The sequence below is a fragment of the Sinocyclocheilus anshuiensis genome, unplaced genomic scaffold (genome assembly GCF_001515605.1).
Source record: "Sinocyclocheilus anshuiensis isolate Anshui unplaced genomic scaffold, SAMN03320099.WGS_v1.1 scaffold1726, whole genome shotgun sequence".
NCBI lineage: Eukaryota > Metazoa > Chordata > Actinopteri > Cypriniformes > Cyprinidae > Sinocyclocheilus > Sinocyclocheilus anshuiensis.
Genome location: NW_015546155.1, coordinates 604,538 through 631,778, shown reverse-complemented (window position 1 = coordinate 631,778; position 27,241 = coordinate 604,538). Strand labels below are relative to the sequence as shown.

Here is a 27,241-nt window from a genome sequence, read left to right as displayed (position 1 = left end):
CAGCCCAATTGCTGGGTTTGTCCCTATTTTACCCAGCTCTGGGTTGTATTTAACCCAGCATTTTTTAGAGAGTGTGTGTGTGTTTGCAATTGTTAATATTTTCATAAGTAACTGTAATTTAATTGCAAATGTTTTGCTCAGTAACTGTAATGGAATACGGTTACATTTTTTACCCAGCTCTGGGTTGTATTTAACCCAGCATTTTTTAGAGTGCACCGTTACATGTATCTAGTTAGTCCCCAACACTGCTCAGTATATTTCACCATGCTGAAATGACGTGACCTGCAGTGTTTCACTAGACGCAAGAGAGAATCCTCACATTCATTGGCTGCTGCCAGTGTAGATACGCTAGTAGTGTTGTTTGGTGATTCAAAGAGCAAAAATGAGACAAAACACACTTAATATTGGGCTTTGTCAGCTATAACAACGGGAGAAGCAGCAGAAAATGTCTGAAGCCAGAAGACAGAAAGTAAAGACAGTAAACAGGTGTAAAGATTTGATGCAAAGCAATGCCCAAGTGGCTTCTTTTTGGTTGAATAGGTGAGGGGTTAATTATTGTGTAGACCGCTCTCTAAACTCACCAGTATCAGTGTAATTTATATAAAACTCAGGGACAATACAGATGGCAGTGCAGCGTCTAACACCATTGTGGTATCGGTACGTAAAGTACATTTAGAATAGCGATGCAAATGCTAGCCAGAGAAGTACTGAATGCTCCTTTAAAATGTTTAGAGTACTATTCCTTTCAAAAAATAACCACAGTAATTAAAAACAAACATTAAAAATGATTGTATCATACCTGTGATTTTGAGTGAAACTCAAATGGCAGGTATGGATGCAAAGCAGATATGTTGTGGGAAATGTTCACCATTAGTCCAATGCTAAAAAATACAAAAGAGTTAGTTGGATAGTCTACTCATACATGTACTGTACATTCAACTAATAAGAAATAATTTTGTGACATTTCCTACAAGACTTCTGTACCTGGAGATATCGTGGTGACCTTGAAGATCGAATGAGAAAGCTGACCTCTGGGAGTTATAAAGACTGGCTCTGATTCCAACCTACACAAATATCAGGACGGGTTCAGATGTGCTTCACCACATGATACAAGCACAATCCAATGTTCACAACGATCACTGAACCATTCTTCAAAAGAAGGAAACGCTCTTAAATGTTCTCACCCACGTACCTTCAGTGAGTCTTCCTGGTCTTGCCCAGAGCAGACGGCCAGCAGGTGGCCTGTGTCGATCCCCTCTGTGCAGTTCACCTGTAAAAACAAGCCTCCAGGCCTTCAGTTTGCTTTGCTCGTAGGAGAGGAGTGTGGAATCAGAGGCATTTCCCTTCATCAACATGGGAAATGACCCAGAGTGTAGAAGGGGTTTCTGGGGCATCCACATAGATACTAATGCATGTTAAACTGATGCTGCTTATTCTTCAATAAGTAATTATCAATCTTTGTTTAAGTGTGATTAATGTATGCATCACAGGTGTTTTCAAAACAAACACAGATCCAAGTTCAACCTATATAGATGTTAGAAAGGTTTCGGGACTAGCATATTTATTTATTCCATTGCAAAATCTGTCAAACTTTTTGACACCAAGGACCCTTGTGATCGATGATGATCCCCTTTCCTGAAATATAAAGGCAGCTACATAGTTTTTATCAAAACCAATTTATACAGTGTGAGAGAAATATTAAATGTATAGTTCACCTAAAAATGAATAGTCTGTCATAATTTTCTCACCCTCGTGTTGTTCCAAACCTGCATGACTTTCTTTCTTCTGTGGAACTTAAAATAAGATATTTTGACAAAATGTCTCAGTGTTTTTTGGTTCATACAGTGGACGTCAATGGTCACCAAAACTATTTGCTTATTAAACATTCTCTAGAACCCAAAATAAGATATTCTGAAAAACGTCTCAGTGTTTTTGGCCATAAAATGGAAACATTTTTCAAAAGATCTTCTTTTATGCTCCACAGAAGAACGAGGGTGAGAAAATTTCATATTCAATGTATTATTACATTAAATAATGGTAATGGACCATTAGCGAGTATGAAAGATGCTAAAGGGATAGTTCACCCAAAAATGAAAACTCAAAAAATGAGTAATGCGTCATATGAACTACTTTATGGGGCTTTTATGGTCATTTTTGCCTTTTTATGAGCTTGACAGTCATAGTCTTTTATTCTGCTTAAAGGGATAGTTCACCCAAAAATGAAAACTCAAAAAATGAGTAATGCGTCATATGAACTACTTTATGGGGCTTTTATGGTCATTTTTGCCTTTTTATGAGCTTGACAGTCATAGTCTTTTATTCTGCTTAAAGGGATAGTTCACCCAAAAATGAAAATTTGATGTTTATCTGCTTACCCCCAGGGCATCCAAGATGTAGGTGACTTTGTTTTTTCAGTAGAACACAAACGAAGATTTTTAACTCAAACCGTTGCAGTCTGTCAGTCTTATAATGGAAGTGAATGGGAATCACGGCTTTGAGAGTAAAAAAAAAAAAAAAACACACAAACAAAACCAAATGAAACCCTGCGTCTCGCGACGATACATTGATGTGTAAAGACACGAAATGATCGGTCTGCATAAGAAACTGAACAGTATTTATATCATTTTTTTTACCTCTGATGCACTGCAATGTCTGAACTGATCTGAGCGCGTCCTGAGCGTGTCCTCGACAGCCACCGAGTGACGCGTCTTCTTCTTGCTTTACGGCGGATCGCAGACTTATAAGTGCATTACCGCATAAATACTGTTCAGTTTCTTGCACAGACCGATCGTTTCATGTCTTTACACATCAATGTATCGTCACGAGCCGCAGGGTTTAATTTGGTTTTGTTTGTGTGTTTTTTTTTACTCTCAAAGCCGTGATTCCCATTCACCTCCATTATAAGACTGACTGAGTTAAAAATCTTCGTTTGTGTTCTACTGAAGAAACAAGTCACCTACATCTTGGATGCCCTGGGGGTAAGCAGATAAACATCAAATTTTCATTTTTGGGTGAACTATCCCTTTAAGCAGAATAAAAGACTATGACTGTCAAGCTCATAAAAAGGCAAAAATCACCATAAAAGCCCCATAAAGTAGTTCATATGACGCATTAGTCATTATTCGTTGAACATCTTGACTTTCGTCAGTTCAAATCTGGTGAATTAATTAATACACAGCAACTTCTTTGTTTGCATACAGCCAGGAAGTTCAGCCAATTCATTGACATAGAAGAGGAACAAGGAGGAAAAGAAACCGCACAAATACTGCATTTGTTCTTGTGTGTTAGCTGGTGTGAATGAGAATTGAGAACTATGGGAGCCTTTCAGCGATTCACAATTACCGAATGACTGTGATACTCTAACCTGAGAGCATCCAGTAGTTTGTGAGCTGTGGTGTGAACTCTGCTCCAGTGTGGCTCTCAGGCCGCTGGCCCCTGCATGCAGCGTCAGTAGGGCACAGACACTTCTGTCATTCCAGTTCACAAACACACCTGCGCTGCTGTTCAGCGGAAGCCCTGCTCGAATAGACAGAGACAGAAACAGAAACATACTACTCTCCACTACACAGCCATAACAAGAGTCTGCTAATGCTGCTGAACATACCTGCAGAACGAAGCCAAGGGAAAGAGTGAGACAGCTGGGTATGAAGACGTCTGCACCCACAATGTGTTAAATTACTGTTGATGTTTACACACAGTGACTCTTCCATAGCAACTAGACATAGTAAGGCACTAAGATCTTCTCCAGACTTCCTGTCATGCTGACGGGTCACTTCCAGCCCATATACAGCATCGTCCACTACTACAGTAAGCTCTCCTGCACCACAAACACACAACAACAACATGAAAGTTGCAAGCACTAACATGTACATATGAGACAGACACATTCAATTAGATGCTATATTTGGGTGGTGAACTTACTTAGCCCATTGTGTAATGCAATTAATAAATAAACTTGAATTCTACTTGAATAATTTTGTTTTAATTAATCGTAAGTCGACCTCCCTGAAAGATATAGAACTTTCAGAAAATGTTGAATTTGCACAATGAGTAAATGCATCAGCACATTGCTCTTGGATTTACCTTCAGTTAGACCCTTTGACTGGGTTAGTACTCCAGCTAAACTAGCTGAATTAGGCAAAGCAGCGAGATCTTGTATTGAATTGAAAATATCTGCTGAAAGAGATAGTCGCCACTCTTGATCATCTGGTAGAGTTCCACTCAAGTGAACATTAAACGTCTCCTCTTCCTTTTTAACTGTACACTGCAAGAAAACACTGGAGAAAAAGGAAAAAGATAGATGTTGTAAAGAAATTATGGGTAGTAATATAAATATAAATGATGATGCAGCACAGTGAATACGTCATCCCACACTAAGATAGAACTGCTGTTATCAGTTTACCTTTCTGAAGAAGAATTAGCAGCTAAATGAATACGACCGTCAGAAGTGACCCCTGGGAATAAAGTCTGACGAAAGCCAGCATGGACGCACACAGTATTAATGCCCTTTGCCACCTTGTTGTCTAGAGTAAAGTGAAGTGTTGCATTTTTTTCATTTGCCTTCAGGCTGATAGAACTGCTGATGTTTCCAAAAGGGGATACTGTTATTGCTGCATTAGCCTGGAATGTCATGAAAAATAAGAAAAACACTCAATATCAGCTTATACCATCATTGACAGAACCTAGAACTAAGAAATATGCAATTAATTACTCGCAAAATGTCACTTTTAAAGGGCATTTACATGGTAAATCTTGTCGTCAATGGCAACATTCCCTTCAGAATGATATTCAAACTCGCTGTTGTTCCTGTGACTCCTGAGCACCTCAATATCTAGGCTGACAGAGGTCGGGAAATCCAGCTGAAAAAAGACTCTTAATTGAATTCTACTAAAAACGGTAAAGGTACAACACAACAATGATGTGAAAAATGACTTGTCTGTTATCTGAATTTGACTATTTGAATAATAAATACATGAAATATGCATCTAGTTGTGTTTTTGTTGATGAAGGGTCACTTTTATAGATTCATGTTTTGGTTGAAGATTCAATGACCTTCAGTGTAAAGATCAGACGGGGGGCAAACACTTTTTCACAGCAGTGTACTGTTTACTGACAAACTGTAAACAGGTATTTCACATGGGGGTAAAGTAAAGAGGCAAGTAAAAATAAAAATAAAATAATTGTTTACCTGAAACAGCTGGGACAGGTTGGCTTTCATTGTAATACCTTGCTGAGATGTAGTTAGGTCATGAAGTTGTACTTGACCAAAGGCTGCAAGTATTTCATCATTTCCAGTCCACAACCTGCCCTGAATTTCATAAGCAGTCTTCACAGACAGGTTACGAAAGCACATTGACAAGAACAAAGACAAAATGTGAACTCATTTTAAAATGATGATCCTATATAAGATTTAAAATGACACTAGCTGTACACTAGTTAAGAGTAATGTGGCACTGCTCTGAGATACATAAAATATATCTGCTAGTTTACCTGGTGGTTTTGGACAGTAACACAGATCTTTGAGTCTTGGGGAATTCTCTCAGCGCTGAAAGACTGGACTATTGAGGAGCACACCTAACAAATAAACCATATTACACAACAATTAGCTTTGTTCGGTTTTATGAGTGTGTCACTGGATCATTCATTCAACCGATTTGTTCAAAAACACTGATTCATTCAGAAACGAAACAAGTGACGCTTCTCAGTTGGAAGGCTGCATCCTTGTGAGGCTACGTACTTCCTAGACCAGTCCTTCTGAAGCGTCTAAGCTTGAGACCTCCTCAGCATTGAATGCTAGAATGAGACAGTCTAGTAAGTCTGCATGGCTACGTCATAAAAGGTTTCCACCCCCACAGTCACAACACAAAATACGAAAAATGAAAATTAATTTATATTAAAACTCTTTATATTAACTAACTTTCTATTAATGCAGTACAGTGAATGGCAACTGTTGGTGGTCACACATTGGTTTATCTGATGTAAAGATTAGCATTATGTAATGAATCTACAACAAAACAACAGAAAACATAATGCTTTCTTCTCCAAAAACATTGTCACGCTGTGCCTACTGTGTCGGAGCGAGGATACAAAGGAGAATCCAGAATAATAACAGAATTTATTTACACAAAGGAAACTACACGTAGGACACGGGGAATGACGATTCAATACCGGACAAAGAACTCTGAACAAAACACTCCTTAAGTACACAACTTAATCAGGGGAAGATGAGACACACCTGGAATCAAATTGGAAACAACCATGGAGCAGGAACAGGAAGACCAAATAAGGGAATAGGAAAACACAAGGGAAAACTAGATCTAAAGGCACACGGGACACGTAGGAAACTGAACAAAACACACAGAAAAGTCCATGGCGTGACACTTGCATTACATAATGAAATTGGACAAGCTCAGTGCAGATTAATTTTTGCTAATTTTCATGTTTGGTTACCACTGTCTTTCTTTGTTTAAACAACACTGATTCATTCAGGAACGAAACAAGCGACCATCTTTATGAGTGAGTCACTGAATAATTCACTCAGCTAATTCATTCAAACAGTCCTGATATGTTCAGAAAAGAAAAGTGATTGTATTTATGAGTGAGTCATTGAATCACTCACTCAACCATTCAAACAACTGAGTCGTTCAGGAACACTACTACTGTGTTTTGATTCTGGTTTGGTTTTGTTTGGAATTATTTTCAAAAATAGACCAAAGCAAATGGCAATATTGTGTCTAAGATGTAAATGCGTACTTTTATAACATTGTTTATTGAACTGTTGTGTAAAAATACATTTAAGCATTGCCGCGTATGGCCCTAACATTTACATTAAATTTCAATTAGCAAAGCTTGCCAGTGAATTCACATACTCTGATTAACTAACTTAAGTTTAATTCTTGGATAAAAGACTTGGGTGACTCTACCATTACAGTCTATATACTGTAATATAGCCTATGAACACAATCATTACACAGTGTGTCGATAAATTTCAGACTCACGTATGGCTGCTGTGGCTGGAAACCCAGAGTAAGGACATGAATGACCTTTTTGTTTCCATGGACAAGAACCTTTGACTCTAAAGTATAAACCTTCTGATGTAGATGACTTGTGAATGTCTCCTGGAGGATGAGACTCTGAGGGAGAAACGTGAATGGTTGTCTGTTGGAAGAAGCAAACATAACTAAATACACTTGTGGGTATAGAGTAATACAGCACTGTGGATAAATTCAGTGATATGTTCCTACTGCTGTCATCATTATCATTACTTCGTCCTTTTCATATTCCAGACAGACCTGAAGTTTAGCTTCCATCTTTTCTGATAAATTTTCTTTTCCTTCCGTATCTCTTCTATGGCACCCTCCATCTGTAGCTCCGCATAAGGGTTTTTTAGATCCGATAGGGTCATTGCCATCATCAAAAGCCTCTTCTTTAGCTTCTGCTTAGACAGAAAAAAAAACAATACAGTCCAGAATGGCTAACGTTCATACAAACATGTAAAGATTCGGACTAGTACACATTTTGGACATATTTAAACTGCAATAGCAGGAAAACTCATTTTCTGGTACCTTAGCCAGAGTACTGAGAACCGCAGAAATATTGAGGTCCTGCTTGCCATAGCCTGCACTTATTTCCAGAGTCTTCACTTGCTTGCCATTGACTACAGATATTTGCCCGTGCAAAGCTGGTGTCCAGGCTGTGCTGATGGAGCATGAAGCTTTAACTCCACGCTTGCCCAGCATGTTCCATCCACCAACCTTCAACAACACCAAGATCAGCACTTATCCTGAAGTTCCTCCAGAAAGACCATATGAACATTTCTGAGAGAAATACTCAAAAACTCTGAGTGAGAAGTGATAGAAAGTATGCACACCTTAATATAACTGGCAGTCGGTGTGAAAAGGTGCAGCTGGCCTTGTCGTTCTTTGCCTCTATGCTTGTAGAAAACCTCTAGCTTAACACTTCGCATGTTCACCAGTTTCCGTGTGGTGACCTCAGAGCTGAAATGCGTGATGCCACGCTGGGGCTGAGTTAGTTTTTGAGCTATGTACACATAGAGCCAGGGGGTATCCATGTTAAATGACCCTGTGGACATAATGAATGGCAAGCATAGTTTTACATGAACTAGAATATTAACATGAACTGTATAAATTCATGGCACTCTCTCAAATGGGCCATTTCCAATGAAACCTATAGAGTGCACTGCTATCAAATTCAGGACAACAAACAGATCATTATTATTAGATTATAGCTAATAACTGATAAATGGCAGACATTAAATTCAATACTGTTTTGTTCAAATCAAAGCCCCCCCACCCCATATAGGCTGAGGTATATCTGGTATTTCTGCTGTAATTATGACAAAGCTGCTTGTTTTCAAATTTTATTAACAGAAATTGATTTACCATGATTTTTTTTTTTTTTTCAAAATGTCATTCCACATATTCAGGAACTGTATGTTCTTCAATAAAAAAATTTTATTGAGAGGGGAAAAATAAATATGATTCATGTTTTGATGTTGATTTTGTGTTATAGTTTAATATATTAATAATATTGTTTTAAATAGTCACCCTGCGCCCCCTTTGTTAGTTTGCTGAGGCACCCTATTGGGCCCCCAGCCCCCTGGTTGAGAATCACTGGTCTAAATAAAGTAAAACTAAAACATTAAAAGCTATTTTCAATCACTTTAAATGTTACAAGTGAATTTAGGCATTACTAAATTATAATGTACATTATTATATGGATATTTTGAGATTTCCTAAAGACTACATTTAAAAGTGTTATTCAATATTAGTATTTAGTTTAACTAGATTAACTTTAGGTGAGCTTTAGATGACTGTACATGTAAAAAAATAAAATAAAAAATGGAAATGAACATGCACAGTTAAAAATCCAATGTCTACCAATATGATCAATAAACAAAATCGGTAATATTGGCAGGTAATAGATATGGTACCATTATATTGTCTAGATCTCTAAAATCTACAATTTCACAAATGGATGAAGGATTCTGGTTGGTGACCATCAAGGGAATATATACTTACACACCTTCCCACTTTTGAAGGGAGGTCTTTGTTGACACGTCCTTCCAGTGGACGCCAGCTACCAGAGGCATCTGATTGTTGTAGTTGATTTTCAGGTGGGTGCTGCTCTCAGATTTGTGTTTCTTGAAATAAGAGTGCAGAAGCTGAGTTCTGTAATTCAGTCCTCGGTCTAGAAGTCGCAGGTTGAGCTGGAAGAGGCAGTATACATTATTACGGGTCATAATCATAATCAACACCACAGCCTGAACATCTGACAATGAGAACACATTTGATGTACACAGTCAAGATTCAATCTGAATGTTTTAGTAAAGCAAAACCTCCACAGCATAACTGGTGAGGCCGGGTTCAGACTGGTTTCTGAGGGACTGATTGAAGAGGACCCTGTGTTTGTTGCTGCTCTGGTTCCACTGCTTTCCATAGCTTACATCAAGAGATGACTGGACGTGGATTGGGCTCCGTTCATGTTTAAGGTGAATCTATTGGTGGAAACAATCCACTAATCAGAAGGTTGCCATATCTGTTATCATGAACTGTATTATATGCATTGCAAGAAACCAAAAGGGAATCAGTACTAGAATTAATTGCAGAAAGCTTTTTAAACCTGTGAAACCAAATAGTACATTTCTATTTGCGAGACAATAAATTTGACCTTGTGGTTTAGGTTGATGACATGGGAACAGTGGAGTTCATGTGCTGCTGTTATACGGTACATCTGGACTGGTTCAGACTCGCTGTGGAGCTTCTGCGTCATGTGGCACTCCTGCATATTCTGTGAATCCTCTGGAAAATAAATAAGTGAATGAAGAGTCTGTTGTGTTGTTGTCTTAAAAGTGTTGTGTTATTTGTTGAAATCACTTACCTTGTACACCATACCTGATCCTCACAGCAGAGCTCCACTCTGGGCCCCTTTGCTTCAGTAACCCAAGAGCTCTGATGCTGACAGCACTAGGCAAAAGAAACCCGGCATCTATAGAATAAAGTCTCTGGCTATCATCCAGACTTCTCTCCAGCTGCACTGTGAAGTGAAGCAGAACAAAAAGAGCTGGCCGCAAATCACATCACTGTTCCAGAGAAATAACAACTATAGAGCACAACTTTACAGTTCTGGAAATAAAAATCCCATTCTTTTTGTCTAAAGAGACATTGAGTTTTAAGATGAAAATCTTTTAATCTACCACAACCTTCATTTTCAAGTGATGAAAAATGCTTTTGTGGAGGAAACAAATTAGCGATTTCAACTTCTTTTTTTTAATTTTTTGAAATTATGTTTAATAGTCAAACTGAAGCACTGAAGCTAACACAAATACAATTTGAAAAATCTTGAAAAACCTTTTTCAAATTTTTGTGAAAAATTATATTATGATATTTTGTGGAAAAAAAACTGTATGTGATGGAAAGTATTGATTTTTTTTTATTCAGCATCATCAAATGCAATATTATTTTTCAAGATGCAGGGCTGTGTAATCACTTAATAAATATCAGACATTTTATGTTGTACAAATGAGCAATATCACACAAGTAGCAATGCTTGGAGGTGAGATGTCCGCGGGTAAAAACATGAACGTAGCTTTATAATAGCAAATAGCAAGTAGCTTTATAATAGCAAATTAAGTTTTGCTTTTGATGAAATGAGACACTGACACTGTTTTTCATGTTTAATACTGCTGCTTGCTTTTAAGCTATATATTGAATAAAGTGCCATGTAAATACACGTGACGTGACTTCACGGGAGTGCTAATTTGCAGAGCTTGTGCAATACCCATGTTGCTATGAACAGATGCTTTTTTATAAAAAATGCTTGCTGTTTTCTCAATTTTTGTTATGTTTCTTTTATTACTGAGAGGAAAACGTGCAGCACATATTTACATATTCATTTAAACGTCGCTTTCATCAGAGTGGGCGGCGTCGGGATGTTCGATAACAGTATACCGCTGCTGACGTATTTCGAACTTCATTTTACCCCTAAATGAAGAACGAAAAAGAACTTAGTTTTGAGTATATCGGGGCCTTAATAGCGAAATAATGTAACTAAATTCACCTTCGCAAACACGCACGCCGTTTCTCAATACTAAATACTATTATAATTACTACTATTAATTATATAAAATATTATTTATTGAATAATAGTATTTAATAAACAACAACAGCCATCGTAAAAGTTGCTAGGCAATTTAGGTCAAAAGTACAAAGGCAGCGCTGAACGGCCGCTGACGCTCTGGAGCTCACATCTCCGAAAACGTCGAAGGAAATTTTTAAATACCTAGATGTTATCTTTATTAACAAACCACTAATTGAATTTTAAACAACTACATTCTCAGGTACAAACTCTTAAAACTACATTCCGTGACACAAAAACAGTATTATTTATACAATTATAGTGGAATTGGGCATCCGCTATGACACTCGCTGTGAGAAATACTGCAAGCAAGTGATACAAACGGTAAAACAGTTGGAGTTCTGTTATCACTAGAATATCACACGGCTGGAAAAGGCTCTCAGCCAATCAAATTCGAGGACCAGAAAGAACTGTTGAATAAATTCAGTTACGTCATTTACAATGCATTGTAGGATGATTAGCTCAGATCATATGCTTTATTCCTTCAAATTCAAAGTTTGTAATGTTGTGAATCATCTCAGAGCTAGTTGGTTTGGTTAACATCTAAGAACCCTACATTGACGAATCTTTTGAAATCCCTAATGAATGAAAAATGAGAAAGTGAATGAAACAAACACTTATGGAACCGTTCAAAAGTATTAGCAAATTCTTGCCTGAGAGCGATGCATCCTTACTGAAGACATTTTTAAGCAAGGCCTGTATTATGAACTTCCTGCTGCGAGCATGTGTGGTGTTGACTGAGAGGGAGAATGGATGCCCATCTGCTACTACTTTGGCATCAAGATGAACGTGGGCTCTCGTCTCTGAAGCAAGATTCACTGTCTCCAGTAGTCCCTTGGGCACAATGGGGAATGATTTAATGAACCATGTTCTTAATTAAGACAAGATTCTTGAATAAATCAGCATAACAGCTTTTAATGAGACTTTGAAATTGATAAAAGCAAATGTTCCTCTCACTTACCTTGATAAAATAATGGTGGATGTTGTCTATCAGTAGTTCGATTCTGCCTGAATGTTGGTTGTTTATTTCTTCAAGCTGCGCTGTGATAAAAAAAGATGGGAAAATATCCTAAACATTCAAAGAAACAAAGTTATGTAAGTACAGTTGTTTTGTGTTCTAGTTTGAAATCAGCCTTGAAATATTCATTAGGAAATCCATTTTTGAAGTGCTTTTGAAACCTTGAATGTGAATGGTTTTTAGGGGATGTGTTATTTTCAGAATCAGCCTTTTTGGACTGAGATTGACATCTAGGGACACATGTCTGGGGATAGTGGACTGCGGTGTGCCAAGAAAGAGAAGCAGAGTGGCTTCCAGTGGCATCCAGGAATTACGCTGTCAAAGATCCACAAGAAGCACAGAAAGAACAATTTAATGAGGAGTTTATTTTGACCTTCTTAACTTGAATGGACAGATGTCAGATATCTTCCCTACCTGGGGTACAAAAGTATAGGCTGCCTCCAAGAGGTACTGGTTGAGATCAGTGTCTAGTTTTTGGAGTCTGAGAGTAAAAAGAACGGGGTCCAGTGGTGGGAAGCCTTTTCCCATCAGTGTCAAAGGATAAATGATATCAGAGCATAACTGCCATCCAACCATCTTAGACCCTGACAAAATAACCATTCAAATATGTCAAATACGCCAAATACACCTTTTATGTCTTTCCACAAAGAAAAATGTTAAGAAACATATAACGTTTGTTGTTTTAAATACACTCACATGCTTTAGGAGTGCAAGTGTTCTTCTCCTTGAGATTTCTTGTAGCTATGAGCTCCTCTTTACTTTCCCCACTCACACGATACATTCTGGAGCTGTTTCGAATAGACGATCAAGCGATTTTAGTCAAGATAAAACAACTGTTTATAGGTCAGTGACAAATAAAAGTGTCTACAATTAAGAAAAGGAAAAATCTTTAAGAATATATAGTTTAAAACATGTGCCAATGTATTCTTTGTATTAAAGTTGGTTTCATATGGTTTTGAAAAGCTTTTATATGTCTTTTAAGAATAAAATTGAATGACACTAAAATGTTCTGTGGTGTAACCATCATGTAAGTAATAACATGTTGTTACATATTAAATACATGTAAGTGTACACATCGTAATCATTATTTTCAAAATGTACATTTTTTTTTTTTACAAATTTCAAGAATAAGTATTCTTAAATTCATGAGCAGATTCAAGTTTTTAGGGAGTCACACCACATGACATTTTACAACCCAAACTAACCTTGTTTTGTCATAAAAAGTAACAACTTGACATAACAGTTGTTAGGGTCTTCTCTATGATATAATTTCCTGTTTCTGAATTGTAGTCACACCACATTACTTTTTGAGGACAAACATTTTTCAAATATTAATAAACATCAGTTTTGTTGCAATATGCATGTCAAATCGATTAATCGTGATTAATCGATTTGACAGCACTAATATATATATATATATATATATATATAAAAAATAATTTATATATTCAAAAGATAATGTAAATATTTTTCATACTTGAAGGTCAGTACATCCATGACATCTTCTGGAGTATTGAGAACCACCTTCAGGCTCTGGCCATGATGCAGATATACAGCTCCATCCAAGCTGGTGAAGGTTTTGAGTTGAGTGACCCACTCTAATCCCACACGACCAAACGCTCCATCCACTCCAGCTCTCACGGAGATAGCAACCAATGCACTGTGCAAAAGGAGAAACAGGAGTTGACTTGCCATCATAACTTCAACCTGACAGCACACTGCCATTTTCAAAACTTCATGAGACATACTTTGGTTTGACATAGCCAGCCAGTGAGAAATGTGACCAATTCTTATAGTTAGCAATGCCTTTAATTCTGAGGGAGAACAAAGTGGACATGTTGATGCTTAGCCTCATGGGTAATCCAGAGAGAGATGGCAAAATCAGCTCCTCTGCCAGAACAATAGGCCTCTGACTGATTTTAATCTCTTGACCCTAGGAAAAGGAAATAAATTAAAATTATTACAGTATTTAAAACAAAATATACTATAGACGTACCAATATTAAAATTTTGGCTTATATGATAAGGTGACAATTATTAAATCAGCTTAAAAGGAACATTCAGGGTTTATTACAAGTTAAGCTCATTCGACAGCATTTAAGGCATAATGTTATTAACCACATTATATCACATTATCTCCTTAGAAAAAAAGCAAACATCAAGGTGTATTGATTTAAAAGCAGAAATGTGAAGCTTATCATTCTATGAAAGCACTTACATTTATTCTTTTGTTTAAACTTGTGTTGTATTTGAGTTGTAAATCATTTTTAGTCACTTTGGGGTTTTAGGTATTATATTATCATGACGCTGAAGTTATAAAATTGGTTGTACCTTTACACAGACAAGGTTATTAAGTGTTTTTTTTTTTTTAAAACTTAAATCATGTTTACATGCATACTGTTCACATATTGTAACTATAATATTAAAAAAGTAAGGGTAACACTTCATTTTAGGGACCAATTCTCACTAGTCGCTTATTAGCATGCATATTGGCTGATTATTAGTACTTATAGGCACATATTAATGCCTTATTTATATTTTAGATCCCTTAATCCAACCCCATACCTAAACTTAACAGCTACCTTCCTAACTATTAATAAGCAGCAAATTAGGAGTTTCTTGAGGCAAAAGTCATAGTTAATAGTGAGAATTTGACCTTAAATGGTGACCAAAGTGAGTATTGAACCCAGAATGCTCCTTTAAGTAACAGCTTGAGAAAGAATTTCTTACCTTTAACAACTTGACAACAACACCAGCTGTACTAAGTGACAGCTTTCTCTGATATGCATAGAGATCATCACAGGTCATAAAGGTGAGGTCGTTGCCGAACATCTTCACATTCATCCAACATCGGAACCTACTATCTCTTTTCCTCTGCTCTGTGAACTTAAATAGAAATATTGGTCATGCCGGATGTGGAGCCAAATAACAGACACAAACCCACAATCTGCAAGACTCTCACCTTAGTCTTGATGGAACTCAAACCTGTGGACTGACAGCCATCACTGCCTCCTTGTTCCTCATCTCTGTTTCGTCCTTTCTGTTCATGTCTCATAGAGTCTGTTCGACCCTTAGGTCTGGAGAGTTCAGCTGATGCTAGAGGATGCTCCTCAAAGATTTTCTTCAGAACAGGCTCTAGGTTTTCCATTCTTAGGCTAATCTAAATAATCGATGAAAATAATTACTATCATTGAACAAAAATATATGCTACTTAAAAACTAAAATAGCTATATGTTATTTTTTTTTTTTTGGATAACATTAACCAATTTCTCACATGGCCTAGACAAGTGGTTAGGGGTACTAATTTAACTTCTGTAATGGTATATATTTTTGACTTAAAAAAATATATATACAGAAAAAGACCAGATTTTATCTTTTGGTTATTGGCATTATATGGGAAAGGCTACATTACTGACTCAAAAAAACAAAACAAAAAAAAAAAACATATGTGACCCTGGACCACAAAACCAGTCTCATAGCAATAGCCAAAAATACATTGTATGTGTCAAAATTATTGATTTTTCTTTTATGCCAAAAATCATTAGGACATTAAGTAAAGATCATGTTCCATGAAGATATTTTGCAAATTTCCTACTGTAAATATATCAAAACTTAATTTTTGATTAGTAATATGCATTGTTAAGAACTTCATTTGGACAACTTTAAAGGCGATTTTCTCAATATTTAGATTTTTTTTGCACCCTCAGATTAAAAAAAAAATTAAGATTTGAAAAATGTACCCTTATGACTGGTTTTGTGGTTCAGGGTCAGATATTACAATAGCTATTTGTGTTTTGGCTACCATTAACTATATGCCTGCACAGCCTAAATTTAGGGGTCTTCAAACATTTGGTTCCAGTTTTTGATGCCCATGATTAACATGATTATCCCCTTACAAGGGACCAATTTTTAAATTAAAGGCAGCTATAAATATTTTCCATGTTTAAAACCCCATTTATATGGTGACAAATATAATTGCTTTAAATATGCATTCAAATAAGCAAATATGTATTTTAAAATAATATTTGGATCTTTTAATATATTTGGTCTTGTAAATTATTATTAGTTATTTTCTATTTTCTATTTAATTTTTTCTCTATTTTTCTATTTTTCTACAGATCCCTCATGGAAATATGCGTGTTTCTGGACTACAGTTTGAAAACCCTCACCTAGTTGTACTCGAACAAAAAAATAATTTCAGATGTAAAGCAAGTAATTACATTATGATGAAAGATTATGAAGACAAACTTATTTTTATTGGAATAGTGTTCACTGATGAACAATAAGACTAGGAACAGTACAGCAAACAGTTTCAATTTAGATTAGTTTTGTGGAAAATACAAACAGATGTTGAACAAATTGGATTTTCACCTCCAGAAGATTGAATGCTCTGCCTAGGACGTGAACTGTCAGATTTGCCATAGCATAACGTGGAACAAAAGATTCAGGGGAGAAAACTAAAGCTCCCTCGATGTTAGCAGCAGCCACTCCTGGAGCAGACATACAATCCACACATTGCAAATGAGGGAAAACCAAAGTGTTACAAATAGAGCATTATTGGAAACAGATGGAAATGTTATATTATGTGTAGTACCTGTGTCCACTGTGTAGTCCATATGTGAGGAATATTTCCATGGTTCAGCTTCAAAGTCTTTACTTATGATATCATCTGGCAGTGACTCCATCAGGTCTTTTTTCAGAGGATCTTCTGTTTTCTGGATATTGAAAAGATGACTCCAAACAAACGACCCAACTGAGGAGATATCATAGAGAATGTATAAAAATGGGTCTCATTTTACAGCTGAAGAGTGTTAGAAATATGAAAGCTGAAAATATGCAACCTCTTCCATGCAGAACATATTTGGCTCATTCTAAGGAAATGGTGCCATTTGTGCTCCATGTGTGACTTACTACTGATGTAGCTATAATTGTTTTGCTCATTTATAAAAAAAAAATGAATAGGTTATTTAGACAAAAAAAAATCAAACTCAATTTTAATTTTATTTAAAATAAAAGTATCATGGTTTCACTGTAAATGCAGGCACTTTATGCTTTTTTGGATACATTTTTGTTTCATTATATTTATATTAAGCTCTTTTTAAGGCGGTCACGTTCGCTACTGTGAGGGAGCGTGGAGCGAGAAGACGAGGAGTACATCAACAAGGAGATTTTAATAACATCAAGAGAATCAGGAAAACACACGTAACTGAGGAGGTTGACATAAACAATACCAGACGACCAAACTAAGAACAGGGAACACTTTAAATACACATGACATGACAAGGGGATGACGAGAAACACCTGGAACTAATGAAACTAATCAGGGAACATAATGGGAACAGGAAACAGGAAGGACCAAATACGGGCATAAGAAAACACATGGGAAAACCAGGACATGGAGTGCGTGGGGAGCAAAACACAAAACACAGAACAGAGTCTGACAAAGGCCATATTTTAATTAACATTTTTGCACTGACTTTCAAACCTCAACCCAATTTTGAAGGCTTGGTACTAAACAGGTTTTTGTTTTTTATTTCAGATATATTATATATGTAAAAAAAGTAATTCTACCAGAATTTACCCATTGAATATTTATCTATCCATATCAAAAGCATTTGATTTTCACACTTTCTCTGGCCGTGTTGAAATAATGTAGCAAATTTGAGTTAGTCATAATAAATAATATTCAATAACTCAATACCTTGACTAGACTTCTCAATGCTTAAAGTTGTCTTCACAATTGTGAAAATCTCCTGGTTTGGACAGTGCATGAGCTGCTGATATGCTGCGATTCTGACCTCCACATTCTCCTGCTGGCTTTGAAATGCCCGAGCAAGAGTTGTCCTCTGATAACATAAGAAAGAACATAATGCAAGAACATAAGTCATTCCATAATAGACATAACATCAATGCAAACGTATCAGCACACCACATGCATGTCCAGTGTTAATTGTATCGTAAATTGTTCGGTGATACTGACGTCATGATGGCATGGGATTCTCCTGAATGCTCGTACAGCTGCCAGCCGAAGCTCCAGTGGCACAGACTGATTCTGCACACAGCGGCTCAGTGTGGGGATGAGATCTGATGTAGCCGCTCCTGCATTCTCCACTGCTTTCAACACATGCAGCAGCTGCACAAGAGGTACAGAACAGTTTAAAGCCATATTTCAGGTTCAGTATGAGTCAAGCTCAAGTATTTGTGGCATTATGTTGACTATTAAAAAAAAATAAAGTTATTGTCTCCCAAAAGAAAGAATCGACTCTGAACAGCCTAAACGAGTCGTCAGCTGGGTAACACATTTGCATAATGACCGCCTTTGTTCTACGTTGGCCGGCCACGAACAACTTGACCCCGCTCTCAAACACTGTAGCTTGTTTGTGTGGCTAACATCATGTTGAGAAGATGCTCTGTCCTACACTGTGAAAGTAAATTCGTTTTATTTTCACTTCCAAAAGATGAGGCTGCAAATCATCAGTGGTTAAAATTCATTTTTCCACTGTAGCACAGCAGTACAATGCCAATCTTTTTTTGTGTTCCCGTCATTTTACTGACGACGGCTTCTCTAATCTCTGGGAGTTCAACGCGGGGTATACAAAGTGCTTGCTCTTGAAAGATGGCTCAGTACCCAGTTTATTTGGACCTGCTGGCTCAATTGAATCACAACCTGTAAGTATGATAAATAATAGATGTTAAAGGGCTCATATGATGTTGCTAAAAAGAACATTATTTTGTGCATTTGGTGTAATTAAATGTGGTTGTAAATACAACTTAACCACTGATTTCTAGTCGTGTCCTCTTTTGTAAGGCCAAACAAAGTAATTTCGCTTTCACAACGAAACACAGCGCCACACACTAGAGTGAGCGGCGGCCGGTGGGCTTGAGAACGACGCGGCAGGCTTGCGGCAACCACATGTGACGACCCCGGGCTGGACTCCGCTTTGTCCACAGTGAAAGCCGATCCGGTGATCAACAGCGTGAAGTTGATGTATTTCTCAGCGACCAGCACGGATCAGCTCCAGGGATGACGAACGGATATCGTCCTCTTTTGGAAGGCCAAACAAAGTAGTTTCGCTTTCACAACGAAACACACAGCACCTTCAAGACATGGCGGCGGCGGCGGCAACAACAATACTACAGCGAGAATAAAAGTTACACCTTCTTTCTTTGCGTGAACATTTGGGCAGCGTTATGCGAATCTTCCCACATAGTGACGTAGGTATGTGGGGGAGTGTTAGAACGAGCCATTTTAGGTAGGCGTGGTTGATTCTTAACTTTTATAAAGAATATCTCTTTGGATTTTAGACTTTAGTCTTTGCAACTTTACAGATCTTCTTTATGCACCAAGAGCTTGTAACACTCCAAAAAGAAAGGAAAAATTGAAATCGTATCATATGACCCCTTTAATATTTTCTATCAAGTGTTCAAAATACGGAACTGTATCAATGGGCATATCGTTTCCGACACGCTCTGTACGCAGTTGACCGATCACAACAGACTTGGCCATCTGACGAATCAGAGCAGAGTAGGCTCACGGAAAGGTGGGGTTTAGAGAGAGTGAATCTTAGAACTGCTTTAAACTAATCGTTTAAGAATCACAGGAAAATAAGGTGATATTAAATCTATATTTTGAGAAAATGAAAGCATTTTTTGACCTTGCAGCATGTAAACCTCTTGCAGGAGACTCCCAAAACAATATTAGGAACCTTAAAAATGGCATAATAGGGGCAGGGATTTCCAAACCTTTTGTCAGTCAAACCGCTTTGACCTAAAATATTTGATACTTGAAGTCCCCCTGAAACTTAGAGTTATTATTTCAATAATTTTACAACACATTTGCGTGTCGGTTAATGGTCATACATTTTATTATCTTTTTGTTTTTTAATCCCATTCAAATCTATAAACAAGTGAGATTAACAAGCAATCTAAACGTAATCCAAACGTAGTCAGAATACATTGCCTAAAATGAGTTGTCTTGATTTCATTACTGACAATTTTCAACATGTCATTTGTAATCAGTAACATACTACAATTTTGTAAGTAATCGACCCAGCACTGACTGTACCTCTGTGATCTGCAAATGATCATCCACTTCACATCCTGCATCAAGACTCTGATTCAGAACATGGACGAACTGTTGGACTTCAGAGATTTCGTTACATGGACCCTGTTCCTGTTGACAAAGACCATGGACCAGTGAAGACACAACCAGCAGTGCTTTTGGATGGATAAGAGGTATCTGCAGCAAAGCCTGAAGAAGAAAATACCAGCAAATCCACATATCACCTTGGTCACACTCTGTTTAAGAGACGACTTTCAATTTTGTATTATAATTCATTTAAATTAAGTTATTGAACAACTCAAAAACATACACTAAGGTGGCTAATCATGGATGAAGTAGGGTGGGAAGCAAAACTGATAGTATTGAGGAGAGGTAGGATTTGTTCGTGGTCCACTTCTTTGTTGAGTATGAGGTCTGTAGTGACAAGGATGCAATCCTCAGTTCCACAGGCTGACAGAGTATCTAGAAGGGGCTGCCTGTCATGACACCAAAATCAACATTACCATTGGAAAAAAACACAGAAATTAAAAACAATTGTTGTAATTGCTGTATAATTTAATTGAATAAAAATTTAAATCCTTTGATTCTCTCAAAAAAGTATTGCTTTCCACTGCAAAACATTGCGTTCTCTCAAAAACATTTGCGTTCCTCGAGAAACTTTGCATTCCCTTGCGAAACATTTACATTCCCTTGAGAAGTTTCGTGTTCTCTTGCAAAACATGTTTAGTCCCCCAAGAAACTTTGAGTTCACTCACAAAACACTAAATATGTTTTTTTCCCTTCCCCCTCATATTATTTCCATCACAAAAGTTTTTTGGGTGACCGCAAAACTATTGTAAGTGAGCACAAATGCATTGACATTTTTTTCCCCCTCCCATCTTATTAAAAAAAAATTAGAAATTATATTTGCACTTATAAAAAATAAATTTTTCTCATTGCAATTTAGCCCATCTGAATTTCTATTGTATTTCATTCTTAAAAAAAAAAAGAAAACGGGTCATATAATACTGTATTGTATAAATTACAATACAGTATAGTGCATAAATTAATTATAATAAGATTTTCAGCATTACAGTAATGATAAATATGGGTGAGGGATTAAAATGAGTGTCACAATGCAAAAACTTCATGGTCCCAAATAGAGGATTAAATGAGGCGATTTTTTTTCTTATACAATACTGTCACACTTCTACTGTCGGAACGAGGAGCGAGGAGACGCAGGAGTAACTCAATTTCACAAACTTCAATGAATGGTAACACACATGGAGATGACGTTTAACACAGGACCGAACAGTAAGTGACACCCCTTCTCCTCGTTTTTGTTTCCTTTTTTGAAAGTTTTGTTTTCCGTTTTTCCCCCTCCTGCGAAAATGGAAACTGCCGCAAGATTCGCTGCCCTAGCGAATTCCCTAATTCTGCGGGCCCTGATTCAGAACCAGCTCAGCGTCAAACCCGCCGGCCGCTGCAATCTCAAGCCCACCGGCCGCTCAGAAGTCGAGGCCAGCAGCTGCTGCACTCTCAAGCCCGCTGGCCGCTCCACTGTCAAGCCCGCCAGCCAATTCACTCCCAAGCCCTCAGCTGACAGCAGCAGTCTCCTTCACCTCTGCTCATAAAAGGAGAATGCGGAGGAAAAGACTGTTGGCTCCAGCCCCTGAGTCTGCTCCAGTGTCGGCTCCAGCCTCTGAATCCGCTCCAAAAAGGGCTCCAGTTCCCACGTCCAGCCCAAGGAGGGCTCCAGTTACCACGTCAAGCCCAGAGAGGGCTCCTGTTCCCACGTCCGGCCCAGAGAGGGCCGCTGTTCCCACGTCTGGCCCAGGGAGGGCCACAGTTCCCGAATCAAGCCTAGGGAGGGCCGCTGTTCCCACATCTGGCCAACAGAAGGTCTCAGAATCCGAAATTTTCCCCAAGGAATTTTTTGGGGGGCTATAGGGCTCCGGCCGTAGAGGCCGGGCCAAGTGCCGAGGCCAAGGCCATGGAGGCCGCTCCACCATGGCCCCCTGGACTTCCTGCTCCGCCATGGCTCTCTGTACTGTCTGCTCCGCCATGGCCCCCTGAACTGCCTGCTCCACCATGGCCTCCTGAACTGTCTGCTCTGCCATGACTCCCTAGTCTGCCTCCTCCGCCATGGCTCCCGAGCTGCCTGATCCGCCATGGTACCCGGATCCGATACCGCCTTGTAGGCTTCCTGTCCCGCTTGAGCCTGCCCTGAGGGGCCTCCAAGGCGCCCACCCCCTTTGTTGTTGGTATGTGGCACGAGGACGCGCCTTCAGGGAGGGGGGCGAAATGTCATGCCCAAGGACTGTCTTTGTGTGTTTTTCTCCCCATATGCTCCCTGTGACCTACAGTTCCTCCCTCGTGTTGATTTGTGTTCTTTGATTTCAGGTGTTCCGTCATTAGTTTCCATGGTTGTTGATTAATTACTCCACCTGTTTCAGTTCTCCCTGATTACGTTCCCTGTGTTTATAAGCCCAGTGTTTCCTGTGTCTTGCGTCCTGTGTTAAACGTCATCTCCGTGTGTTAGTTACCCTGTTCATTAAAGTTTGTGAAGTTGAGTTACTCCTGCGTCTCCTCGCTCCTCGTTCCAACAGTAGAAGTGTGGTTGGAAGTTTTTTGGAATATGTACCATGGTTTTATTACAGCATGCTATGACGTATATAAAGTATATATCATCAGTAAACATCTTCCAGCATTACGCTATTTTTAATGTATGTAATAAGTTTTGAAGGACCAACCAGTCATCTCGACATTTGAAGGAGGCCTCATGCCACAAGTCTCTCAACTGATGGGATGACAAGGTTCTCAACTGGAGCACCAGATTCAGGAGAAGCTCTGATTGCTAAGAGTGATGAAGTAAAGTGAGAGAAACTTACCATCTTGAATGAAAGAATCACTTTAATACTGTAAGCTGGCGCCTGACCTGTTGCTGATTTGCGAGATGAGCACACAACCTCCTCACTGTGTTGGAAACCTCTTGAACTGATGGTCCACCATGTCTGCCTGAGATTTGGCCTTCAGCCTCAAACACAATACTGGCCAAGTAACCGGCGTGCTGCCCTGAAATGACAGAGAAGATGATTACACTTTACATATATGTTTTATTATAGTTTTACATTTTAAAAGTTTTACATTTAGAGACCAGTCTTTTCTGATTTGTGTCTGTATGCATTCACCAGATAACTATTCAGATATTGCACACCAACTTAATCATCATTTCATAATACTTAAACAACAACAAAAAAAATGTATCACATTAAGGACATCATTTTTAGATTCCCAAATAGAGATCCATTGCACGTTATTATAGATTCAGATTGATGATTTGTGAAATTAATCATTTAGATCTCTGTTTGAACGAGTTTGAAAGATTCACATGAACCGAATGATCAAAAGAGTTGGCTAAAATGATTCATTCATGAATTGGATGTTACTATCACGCTTATATTTCTTGCAGACTTTTTTCACAGTTTGAAAACTCTATTAAATTTGATCCACAAAAGGGTCAAGAGAAGTGTATCTGAGTAAAAAGATTAATTCTTTTGTTAAAATGTAGTCAACATAAATATTTATACTCAATTAAAGTAGTAAATATAGCATTAAAAGAGTGACATGATCATACTGGATCGACAACATCAAAAGCTTAGTCATACCCAAATCCGATGGAATCACTTCAAGGGTTCTCAGGAGAGTCAGGCTTGAAATGGTTTTAGTTTCTGTTACTTCTAAGAGGCCTGGCAGTGGAACCAGTGACACTGTTTCTGTACAGTTGACCTTCTTCAGCATTGTTCCATCATAGAGCTGGATGCATGTGAGGCCGGCACTCACCGTCTAATCAACATAAAAAGCAACTCAAACTTAAGGCAATTCACATTGGGTCAGTTGTGTGAATGTTGGGTGAAGAATAGAAAAAGTGGGGCCCACCATGCCATCCTTCAGGGGGACAGAGTGCCTCCAAAACTGATCGATTCTGTCACTGAGGCACTGCTGGAGGCTTCGGCTCTTCACCAGCGACAGTCCCCTCTGTTCATAAGAACTCATACATGTCCCATACACATCATTCTGTAGAGAAATCATAATCTAGTGTCATTCATAGTATACTAATGCTCATACTTAGTAGAGTAGAGAGTTTGTTTTTTAATGTTTTTGAAAAAACGTCTCTTATGCTCACCAAGGCTACATTATTTGATCAAAAATACAGTAGTAATACTGTAAATTATTCGTCCGATTTAAAAGAACGGTTTTCTAAAATGTAATTTATTCCTGTGATGGCAAAGCAGAATTTTAAGCAGCCAGTACTCCAGTTCTTTCAGAAATCAATTTAATATGCAGATTTGGGGCTCAAGAAACATTTCTTATTATTATTAGTGTTGAAAACTGTTGTGCTGCTTAATATTTTTGTGGAAACATTTTTTTTTAGGATTCTTTGATTAAAGTTTATTTGAAATAGAATTCTTTCGTAACAATATAAATGTCACTTTTGATCAACTGAATGCATCCTTGCTGCATTAATAATTTTTTTTTTTTATCTTATTGACCCTAAATTTTTGAACGGTAGCATATATTGCATTGTTTTGTTAAAATAACCATGTCAACTTTTTACAAATTTACAAACTCAGTGCCTCAAATACACTTCAAAATTGAGCATATGATTTTTGTATAAAAGTGGGCCTGTACAAACAAGCGTGCAGAGTGAGTTACAGTTCCTCTCACCTCTCTGATTGTCTCCCTGGCTCGTCCCGAGTGCGAGGTCTGGAACATGCTCAGAATGGACCTCTTGATGTTGAGAGTCCACACCTGCTCAGCCTCCTGTGGGCAGAGCTTTGTGACCTTTCCCCCCTCGAGCCAGAACCGCAGGGGGTTCTTCTCCAATGACTCTCTGAGAAATCAAAACACCAGATGGACCTTCAACCTCTTAACACTCATGACAGACTAACTCTCTACAGCAGCAATAGAGTGATTATAGTGATGTGGCATCAACTGAAGTATTATGTTATTTCAAATGTTTGTCACTACATGATTAATTCTGACACTTTGAACCAGATATAAAATTACATGACTATGGAATTAGTTTGTATTAATTGGATGCAAACACAGAAAATGTTAGAAGAGTGTGAGTGAGTGTAGCACATCAAAAGAAACTTAAATTACCTTATATTCTTCAAGCGTAGCACCGAATTGTCTCTTTTCGGAGAGCTATGCTTTATTTGTATGTTCCTTAGCTACATATAAATAAATATAGCAAATATGGAATAAATGAAACATGATTGCAAAAATAAAAAAATGAATCTAGGTATAGGCATATATGAATACTGGCTGTTATCTGAAATGGAATCGAATGCCTCAATTTTTATCTCAATGGTGAAATATTATATTATGCTTGTTATGAAAAATGTTGCATTGTAAAGGAAGAAAAGCTATATCAATATGGATGACAAAATGATAACATATATAGAAAGACTGATAGAACAGAACATACCTTTAATATAATTTCTGGACATCCTGGTCGGACATCAATGTCAACAACACAGTCCAAAGCTAACTGACTGCCTCCTGATGAAGGACCTTTCCAGGCACTGTTTATGGTTGTACTGTATCTATATGTGTGCCTTTGCCCTTTCTGCACAGCTGTAAACATAAGTCAGATATATATTTATATGTGTTGAGCCCAGAAGTGATCTAAATTGGAGAAAACCTCTATTTGGGCATGTCCTTAATTGTAAAAATTATATGTAAATAAAGTTATTTATTTGTTCATTAATTCATACATGTATTCCTTTTCTCTCTCATTTATGCATTTTTGCAATATATTTTTACAATTTTATAATACGGTTTGTACAGTAGAAAAACCATTACGCCTATGGAGAGTCCCCATAAACCATAAAAACAAACCTGTGTGTGTGTATGTGTGTGGAATATCCATATAAATATGGATGGATGAATAGCAAAAAATATATTTATTAACATGTATATACTCTTACCAGGGCAAGTAGACTTGCAACGTTGATCTTGGTGCAGTTTGTGGCAGTCAGCTTGTAAAAGAAAACATTAACAAGTTAAAAACAGTCATTCACTATAGAAGTTCTAACACTTATGCAAAACTTTGTGGCGAAACAAACATTTACTTACTTAGAATTCTATATTTTCTCCTAATAATCAAGGGGGGATATTAAAGAATATGATATTAAATACTTACCACTGAAAAAGATTAGCAACATTATTAGACAGAGATCTTGGAGCACTAGACAGACCGGAGACATAGCCATAAGTGATTGGATTCAAAGTAATGCCTTGCACTTCATAGGAGAGACCATTACCAAGCATAAGCACATAAGCGAATGGATAGATGTTGAGTTAAGCCTTTGTAAAAACCCACTGGACACTAAGACACCAATCAGAGGACAGATGCCCACCAGGGGACCATCCAGCTAACAAAATCTTGCAGCATACCGATGGACATCTTGAACTGAGCCTCTGCCTTCTCATAACATGCTCATGAATTTGCAAGAAATTTCTAGGGCCTTTGTTAATGTCATTTGTTTCATAACATTAATTGCATCACATGTGTACTTTTAAATCCTCCAAAAATTTGCGTCATTCACTTCCATTGTAAGTTTATACTTTTTTAGCAAGTAAAAGGCCTTTTGTAAAAATGTTCACCTTCAGATTGTGATTCATGGGTATTTTTGCTGTGAAATCTTTGATTTTAAGAATAACTTAAATATAGTGCATTGCATTATATGTTTTCCCCCACAATACAAATAATAAGAAAGAACAAAAAAATAAGAAGAAAAAAAACTAAGCATTTAAATATCATCTTACTAAGACATATTATTGCTAGATATAGAGTCACAACTGATATTTATATCTTTAGTCCGTATTACTGTTCTTTACTGCATATTTAGTCTGTTTTACTATAAAGATCTAATTTGCAACCTATCAGAATTTCATCATACTTTTTTGCCCTATAAATATCAGCAACTGCACAAAATTTCATATTTTTGCTCAGTT

The 27,241-nt window shown here is 37.6% G+C and overlaps 2 protein-coding genes across 2 annotated transcripts in view; both read right to left on the bottom strand.

The window, feature by feature from the left end:
- LOC107701342 (uncharacterized) overlaps positions 1–9,932 on the bottom strand; it is a 41,678-nt gene extending 31,746 nt beyond the window's left edge. Inside the window, exons 1-18 of the mRNA XM_016503332.1 lie at positions 9,901–9,932; positions 9,691–9,821; positions 9,359–9,517; positions 9,046–9,229; positions 7,871–8,082; positions 7,566–7,754; positions 7,293–7,435; positions 6,999–7,158; positions 5,491–5,574; positions 5,189–5,326; positions 4,743–4,859; positions 4,403–4,620; positions 4,084–4,277; positions 3,605–3,817; positions 3,365–3,516; positions 1,193–1,270; positions 985–1,064; positions 800–881 (exon numbers count right to left, since the gene is read on the bottom strand). Coding sequence (XP_016358818.1) covers positions 800–881; positions 985–1,064; positions 1,193–1,270; positions 3,365–3,516; positions 3,605–3,817; positions 4,084–4,277; positions 4,403–4,620; positions 4,743–4,859; positions 5,189–5,326; positions 5,491–5,574; positions 6,999–7,158; positions 7,293–7,435; positions 7,566–7,754; positions 7,871–8,082; positions 9,046–9,229; positions 9,359–9,517; positions 9,691–9,807 — 2,520 coding nt within the window. The 5' untranslated portion in view covers positions 9,808–9,821; positions 9,901–9,932. The remainder of the gene's footprint in view (positions 1–799; positions 882–984; positions 1,065–1,192; positions 1,271–3,364; positions 3,517–3,604; positions 3,818–4,083; positions 4,278–4,402; positions 4,621–4,742; positions 4,860–5,188; positions 5,327–5,490; positions 5,575–6,998; positions 7,159–7,292; positions 7,436–7,565; positions 7,755–7,870; positions 8,083–9,045; positions 9,230–9,358; positions 9,518–9,690; positions 9,822–9,900) is intronic.
- A 377-nt stretch (positions 9,933–10,309) lies between these two features.
- LOC107701321 (apolipophorins-like) lies at positions 10,310–26,908 on the bottom strand. The gene is made up of 22 exons (XM_016503309.1): positions 26,891–26,908; positions 26,212–26,262; positions 24,944–25,105; positions 24,155–24,292; positions 23,884–24,061; positions 23,154–23,290; positions 22,969–23,072; positions 20,547–20,712; positions 20,240–20,425; positions 18,155–18,307; positions 17,876–18,020; positions 16,769–16,927; positions 16,546–16,664; positions 15,137–15,334; positions 13,924–14,108; positions 13,653–13,835; positions 12,872–12,963; positions 12,590–12,759; positions 12,337–12,490; positions 12,119–12,198; positions 11,811–11,991; positions 10,310–10,335 (listed from the first exon to the last, which is right to left on the bottom strand). Exons 1-22 carry the CDS (start codon positions 26,906–26,908, stop codon positions 10,310–10,312), a joined length of 2,985 nt encoding a protein of 994 aa, XP_016358795.1.
- Between the last annotated feature and the right edge of the window lie 333 nt (positions 26,909–27,241).